The sequence below is a fragment of the Pterocles gutturalis genome, unplaced genomic scaffold (genome assembly GCF_000699245.1).
Source record: "Pterocles gutturalis isolate BGI_N339 unplaced genomic scaffold, ASM69924v1 scaffold6283, whole genome shotgun sequence".
NCBI classification, from domain to species: Eukaryota; Metazoa; Chordata; class Aves; order Pterocliformes; family Pteroclidae; genus Pterocles; species Pterocles gutturalis.
The window spans coordinates 370-8,098 of NW_010117941.1; the positions used below are offsets into that span (position 1 = coordinate 370).

General features: G+C 44.1%; 1 protein-coding gene across 1 annotated transcript in view; it reads left to right on the top strand.

The window, feature by feature from the left end:
• COL26A1 (collagen, type XXVI, alpha 1) overlaps nucleotides 1–7,729 on the top strand; it is a 166,936-nt gene that overhangs the window by 191 nt on the left and 159,016 nt on the right. The window contains exon 2 of the mRNA XM_010075999.1: nucleotides 286–359. Coding sequence (XP_010074301.1) covers nucleotides 286–359 — 74 coding nt within the window. The remainder of the gene's footprint in view (nucleotides 1–285; nucleotides 360–7,729) is intronic.

A 7,729-nucleotide genomic window follows, 5' to 3' on the forward strand; every position in this document is an offset into this window, starting at 1 on the left:
TTCCCCCCCCCCGGCGAGGGGGCTGGCCCCCGCCGGTGGCTCCCGAGGGGAGCAAAGGGCACGGCAAAACCGCGGGCAGCAATCCCCGCGGATGCTGCGAGGGGCTTAAGGCGCTGCTGCCCCTCGGGGAGCTGGGCTGGGCTGCCCCCTTCCTAAATGGGGTGGGGGAGGCTCACTACCTGCCTACAGCAGTGTTCCTCTCTGGGGCAGGGAGCAACCAGGGGATCGAGGACCTGAGCTTTGGCAAGTGAAACCCGCAAACTCTCCCCTTCTTTTCTCCCCCAGCCCGTCGGGGAGGGGAAGGTGGCTTTGCTGGGTCCGCGGGGCAGCGTATCCCCGCGCAGCGTGCAGCCAGAGCTGTAAAACTTCCTGAACTGGGACACTGGTGGTGCCGGCAGAGGGAACTGCTATAGTCCTCGGCTGAGAGGAAAAACTTGTTCAGCTCAACAAAGGAAAGACTTTAATTACAGATCTCTATTCAAGAGCGGCAGCTTTCAGATAGCTGTATAAAACCAAACCTCCCACTCTTCTCCCCCCTCCCCAAACCGATTTCTTATAAACTTAATGTAAACCAGTGATTTACTGTATCTTGCTGCTTCAGTAGAGCAAACAATTTAGGCTTCTCCCCCTCCCCTCTGTTTTCTCTGGGTATTTCTCTAGAGGTGAAACAGCTGTTCAGATGAATGAGCCGCACTGTATAAAGCGAGAGAGTGGCTTAACCTGATTCCAGTTGTTCTTGAATTTCACTTTTTTTTTTCCCCCTGCAATTCCCTTAAATGGGGACTTGGGAATTTAATATTCAGGGCTCGTCCATCCTGTCTCTACCTCTTTTCCTCCTCCGCTTGCTAATACCTAGTATGCATGGGTTACACTGCTGTGGAGGAGGGCTTAGGTTAGCACTGCTTATTCGGGCTAGGAATTGGGATAAGGCATCTACACAGCAGATTTACATCGGCGTGTCACAGAAGTACAAGAGTGGGCGCGCTAGCCTTGTGCCTTGCACGGTTCTCACATATGGTGCATATTTCATCTCCAAGTGGGGGTGGTTTTGTTTGCTGGCCTGTCAAACAGGCCTCAGTCTGTAGGGGGTGTGATGTTAAACTACAGTAACTGTCAAAGGGTTTGAAACAGCAGAAAATTATAGGAGAGTAATGGGATAAACCTATCCCAGCTGGATCTGTTCCAAGGTACCCCCTTCCCAAAGCATGAGCTGCAATGAGAACCACATGTCATTTGTCTTACATATCTATTAGCCTGCAGATCTTTGTTCAGAGCTACCACGCTTACATGAACGCGGACTGTATCTCTTCTCACTAAAGACCTTCCTCAATTCACACTCTTGCATGATTTTCCCATGCTTCAGTTGTTTGGATAGCTGATGCTTTGTCAGGGGAACACATCCCTCTCCAAGTCTATAAAGTGTTGTATAAAACCATCTAAAGCTGATTTAAACAATGATGTTGGGAGAACTGGTAGATTTTTTTATTTTTTTTTTGTCCAATGGAACTTTGCCATGTGAGAATCTCCCATTCTAGTTTAAAGCAGAGGGGGAAATAAAAAATTGAAGGGAGGGAAAAGTCACTGGTAGATGTTTTGAAATAAAAATTCAAGTGCTTGGTCAAATATCACACGCTGAAGCAATCTTTGTGTGCTTTAATTTCCCTTGAGTGGTGGAGGTTTTTTGTTGGCAAATATCTAACAGCTTCACTTTCTGATGGGAAAATCTGTGTGAGAAAACGTTACCCAGCCACAATGCTGGACCTTTGGGGGGAGCCTCCTGCAGGGTGCAGCTTCAGGTTGGGATAGCAGTGCTTTTCTGGATTTAATGTGATGCTGGATAAGAATGATCCTTTTTGCTCTAAAGTCTGACATTGATCTATGTGGGTGTGAAGCTGTTTTTCAGGGGTCTGATTCGATCTGGTATAAACTGTGTTTTATGTTATTCAGTGTTCCTTTTGCCATCTAAACAGGGGATCTTAGAAGCACTTGAATTATGTGAAGCAACAGCAGGTCTGTCACAGCAGAGCTTGCTGCCCTCTGCCCTGAGGAGGCTGTGGAGGACACAAGATGGTGGATAGGTGATTACTGTTAACGGCACCGCATGGCCATTCTCACTTTCTCTTTTGCAACCTTCCCAGTGAGTGCTTTGTCCAGTGATTTCTGGCCCTTTTCCTGTGTACCATCTGCCAAGTAGAAGCAGGCCAGAGCCTTGAAAGTTACTGCTGCAGCTCCAGGTTTTGGTATGTTGCAGCACATGCTGATGTGATACTGTACAGCTGACATGTCTCCTTGATACAACACACACCATGTTCCTGCAGTTGTCTTTTTCTGTCCTTAATCAGCAAGTGAAGACATGATTGAGCTGTTCAGAAATCTGCTATCAATTTTTTGAAAATTAGCTTCTCATAAAAGTTGTATTTCTCCAAGGGGAAAAAAAAAAAAGTTGTGGAATCTTTTGTCTTCTACCTAGACAATAATTCAAAACTCAATACCTGATATAGTCCTTGGTATCTAGGTTGCAGACTGTCTCAGACATGGGCTTTTGAGGCTCTGAGGACTGCTGGACGTTTTTTCTGCCAGAAAACTGAGGCCCTGGGCACTGTAAAAAGCTTGGGGGGGAGGGGGGGGAGTAAGGTGGAGGGAAATTTAGAGGAAAAAAAAAAATTATTCACATTCTTCAAAATGAGATTGTGGAATAGATGTTCTGGTGGAATGTTGCTTGCTTTCTTTCCTTTTTTAAAATGAAAATTTTGACTTCTAGTTGGCTTCAGTTGACAGATCTTGGTTATTAGACCAAAGACACTTGCAGTCTATCTTTGCATGTGCTTGAAGTGCTTTGAACTTCTGTAGGGGATGTGCAAGTAATAAGGACTCCAAGCAGCAGTGTTTGTTGGCATTGCACAGATCACTGTTTTGTTTGACATTCACATTCAGTACATCCATTTCTAACTTGCTACTGTGTTACGGCAACAAGGATGGGAAGTGGGTCTTACCCAAAGCATAAGAATGGAGGGGCTGTCTGCCAAGTGGAAACTGTTGTCCTCCAGACTTGGACATGAGAAGCTTTGCTGAGTTAAGGGAAGCTTATTCCCATGCTGGAAGTAGCTTGGTTCTCAAAGAACTCCTGCATCTGTGTTAGTTGTCTTTGGAATTGGTGTTCTCCCAGCTTAACTTCTCCTCCTGTTTTCCTGTAGTTTCAAATTAGTCATGCATTGAGTTCTTGTGAACTCAGGTGTGAGTTTGAAACTTCTGAGACTAGATGCAGTGCTTAGAGTGGAACCTCTTTGGATGTGGAGGCAGCTGAAAGAAAAACCCCAAACGTGAAGTGGAAAGCAATGTAGGATGATAACTTTCTTCCTACTATCTTTACAGTAGCAACACAAGATTCAGTGGATGCAAAGTCCAACTGTGACAGATAGACCTTCAAAACAATTACAGCCTAAAATTTTCTTCCTGTGAATGAACATTAGAACCACGATGTTACAAATAGCAGGGCTGTCCAAGTAAGCATTCTTGTCCAGGCTATACTGGTAGTTACAAATCAGCACTTATTTTGGTCACGTAGTAATTTGTAGTGCTTGCTACAGCAGTGATGTTTCTTGAGGATGGATATGGAGAGGAAAGGAATATTGTAATCTGTAAGTGCGACTTTTAAATGCTAGAGGCAGAGGTTTTGACATGGAAGGCCAGGTGGCTTCATACATCCCTGTTGCCTCGGAGCACAGCCCAGGAGAGCGAGACCTGGGTTCCAGTTGGGCCTCTACTAATGGTTTACTTTGTGTCAGAGGGCAAATCACGTTGCCATGGATTCAGTGGAACAATTAAACATGCTCTGTGTGCTGCTTTGGCATGGGAGAAACGTTTAAACTGACATCAGCTATCCTGTACTATAGCTTGTCTTACTTTCCCTCCCTGGAAAACCTGAAGTGATGGTGCTTTTAGATGTTTAGTTGATCCTTGAAATACGTTGCCAATTATTCCTTGAGGCTAGCAGTCTCCTAACAGGTCACTTAAATGTCTGGCTTTCAAGATCTCTGGGTGGACCTGGTGTGGGTAGATCTGTTCTTTTCAAACAGCTGCCTGCACTGTGCCTGGTCATACAGCTGTACATTTATTAGGATGGGATTGCCCCTCCCAGCCCCATTTGAAGGGCTGTGCACAACTGCACTGTAGTGTAACAACCTCCAGCCTCTTATGTGAGGTTTTACTTCTAAGTGTGGGTCTCTTTATGTGATAGAAGCCTGTGCTTAATATTAAAAGGTGATCTAGAAATCAGTATCTTGATTTATGCAGTCTGTCAGAGTGCTTGCAGAACATGTATCTGGAGTTTTCCTGTCAGTTGTCTGTTAATTCTCTCTTTACCAAAGAAAGATGATTTGAACCTGATTTCAGCCCCAAATTCTGAACTTCTTGTAGCTCTTAAGTAGGTGTGGAACATAAAACTATAACTATTGGAGAAATGTCTATCTTTTTACTGACAGGATCTTGCTTTCCGAGTCATTCCCTCCATCACCTAATAGTCTGTTCATTGCCTGAGGCCTCTGGTTTTCTATGGTTTGTCATGGACTGTGTGAGGATGTCAAGCAAAAAACCTGGGATTTGTGTCACGCTGAGTCCTCTGCACTAATTCTCCTTTGAAGTGCCCTACCCAGGTAACCAAGAGGTCAGAAGGTCTTAAGCTCATCCCCAGACCCTTGAACCCCATCCCATGTTTGTTTCCTGGAGTCTGCAGCCATATGATCTTCATCTGACTTGTGGGGTTGGTTCAGTGCTGGAACTTCGCAATGCAGTTAACAGCCAACGGTCCTGTAAGGACCCAGCAACACTGGAATGGCTTTGAAATACCAGCCATGACTCTAGTTACTGCAGTAAATTGTATTAGTTTAGGAAATCTCCTACTGTCTTGCCTTTCTAGCTGCTTGTGTGAATCATTTCCTCTCATGTAGGTTTCATTTACCAGCCCTAGGAAGGAAAAGGGAATGGAGAGGCAAAGCAATGGGTGGCAGTGAACTTGTGCTCCCCTCGGATAAATTAACAAATGTGTCTCTTTCAATAAACCTTATTTGTTCATTTTCTCAAAGCTGAGCTTGTTAGTGTGCTAAAATCCTAGTCGAAACACGTCAGGTTAGAAACTTCACAGCTTTGCTTGGGGAGCAGTTCTGTGGCACTTGGATCATAGGATATTTACTGACATCTTTGTTTTATTGGGCTGTGCCTGGATAAAGGGGGAAAATGAAGAGTGACTTTAAGGTAACGATGAAAAACTGAAAGCACAGAGTGTTTTAGGTCTGCTGGATTAGAATAATGGACCAGCTACTCGTGTTCTTTCCTGGATTAGACCTTTTTATGAGTGGAAACGTTTTGTAAAGCATAAACTACTTCTCCTGTAGGGTAATTCTAAAATTAATCTGACCTTATTTCTGCAATATGCTCAAAGCTCTCAACTCACTTTTAATTGGAGAGATGTAGACAGTGCTTAAATTTAGTTTCACTGAGGCATAATGTTTATTTGGAGGCTTTGAGCGTAAAGCTAGCCTGTGCCAGCTTAGATATTACAAAGACTTTATTAAGGATCATAGCTGCAAAAGTTAAAAAAAGCATAATGCTACTAATTGGGTTACTGTCCTGCAATTTTTCAATTTTTGTATATAGTTGAATAATACTAAAGTTCCTGCTTAGTGTATTTATGCACAGCGTGGCACTGATCTCCTACAGAAAGGACCAAGGGTGGGACCTGTGACATAGCTCCTTACTGTGTTTGTTCTTTATTTCCTTTTTAGGAAGTAAACAATTATTTGTTGACTTGTAATTTATTGCATGCAATAACATGGTTTAGATGTTTGGGCTGGTTTTGACAAGTTTAATGTTTTCCTCCTCTTGGAAATGAACAGATGTGTAAGTAAAGAGTGTGCTTGGGTCAAAGTGTTGCCTGTAGTGTTTAGGCCTGGCTATTTGAAAACAGTTGAATCTTTTTGAGAAGGCCAACAAATAGGAAGCTATTTCAGGTTTGAGACTCCTTTTCAGTTTCCAAAGCATGGAAATCATAGCTCTGGCAAAGAAAAAAAAAAAAAACCAAAAAACAAAACAAACCTCTCCTATCTGTTTAGAAATGGCTTTTACCCAGAGGCCCACAGAATGGATGCTACTGAGACAAAAGCTGAAGGCAGCTTCCTAACGTGTCACGTTTGGGACAGATCAGTCTCCTCTTCCATATCTCTGTGGTTTATCTGGAAAAGAAAACCTGCCACTTAAAATCATAGTAGTTGATTTTGAAACCTCTTTGAAGCTGAGAAGAGAAGGCATCTGTGAGCTTCTCTTATGAGGATTCTTCCCTTTACTTCTCTGGTCTGCTGCATATCTCCTGTCTGTGCTGTGGGAGCTGAGTAAGGCTGTCCTTATCCACCACCTTCCTTTGTGCTGAGCAAACAAACCATCTGTCAAAACTTTAAAGCTAATGCAAGGTACCACTACACAGAAATGCATCTGTTTGTGTCCAGTCTTGACATCAGGTAATGTAGTCAGATGTCTCTTTAAGGGGTTCCAACTTTTTCTGCCCCTAGGATCTGGGTGGAAGTGATATTCTTTGCAGTATTTGCACTGGATATAAGCATGTGTTTGCTCAGAGCATCTCAGAAATGCCAGTGCCATGAAATCATGAGGCAGGGGACTATCCCCCAGACATGGTCATGTAACCAAGTTGTACTGAGACTGTAGAATTAAGAACAGGTCTTGTCCTGTTTATTCTGGGTTCCCCTCGCCCTTTTTTTTTTTTTTTTTTTGTAATGTGTATGCACTCTAGGGAGGAGTTGTTTTTGACTTTGCAGATGGACAAGACTCTTGATTCCTGCCTTCCACTTCTCAATGGAATAAAAAGTCCAAGTATGGAAGTAGGAAGAGTCCCACATAAAGGCAGTGTAGGCAAAGATGTTTCATGAGAGAGATCTGTTTCATGTGAGGACAGTTTTGGGTGATGGACCCTGCAGAAGAGAGGAAGGGGATGCAGCAAATGTGACTGGAGGACCTGAGTACTAAGGTTACTGGTCTTCTGTTGAGAAACTGGAATAGGATGCTCCTTCCTCTGTGCTGTGTTGGATGTTAGAGCTGTTTAGGACTAAAGAAAGGCAGCCGCAGAGGTGCTAAATGTTCCTTTTGCCCTGTTGTGATGACCTTGTGAGATGGAGTTGCTCAGTTAAAAAGCAGCACAGAAACTTCCCTTCTGTCCTTTGCTTGTTTTGTGCCTGAGGTCAGTCAACATCTGCTTTTTCCCCAAAGGACTTTGCTTGTTTAGCCGTTCAAAAGTGTGGTGCTGGGAGCTCTCAGCTTGGTTTGAAATGCTTCTTCTCATCGCAAAAAGGCTTGGGGCAGATGGGCTGCTGCGGCTGTTGGGGTGACGTAACGTCTCCGTGCTGAGTCTGCCATTGGCCTGGTGCTGTGGTGCTTGGTGGGGTGTGGTAGCCCTGAACGGAAGGGCAGACATTTCTTTTTTGCTGTGTGCTGCTTAGCCCTTATTAAACTCAGATGTTTCTAACCCCTTCCTCCAGGCTCTCATTATTGCTGTAAACACAGCAGAGTGCAGGGAGCTTTTTCAAATCCTCATTTGAGGCAGCAATGGGTGACAGCTCTACCAACAGCTCTCCACTGTGCCTGTGTGTGGAGGGGGGTTGACATGAATTTAGCACTCTAAGGGAGATTCTGCTTGTGTTTTCCCTAAAGAAAGAATTTTTTTTTT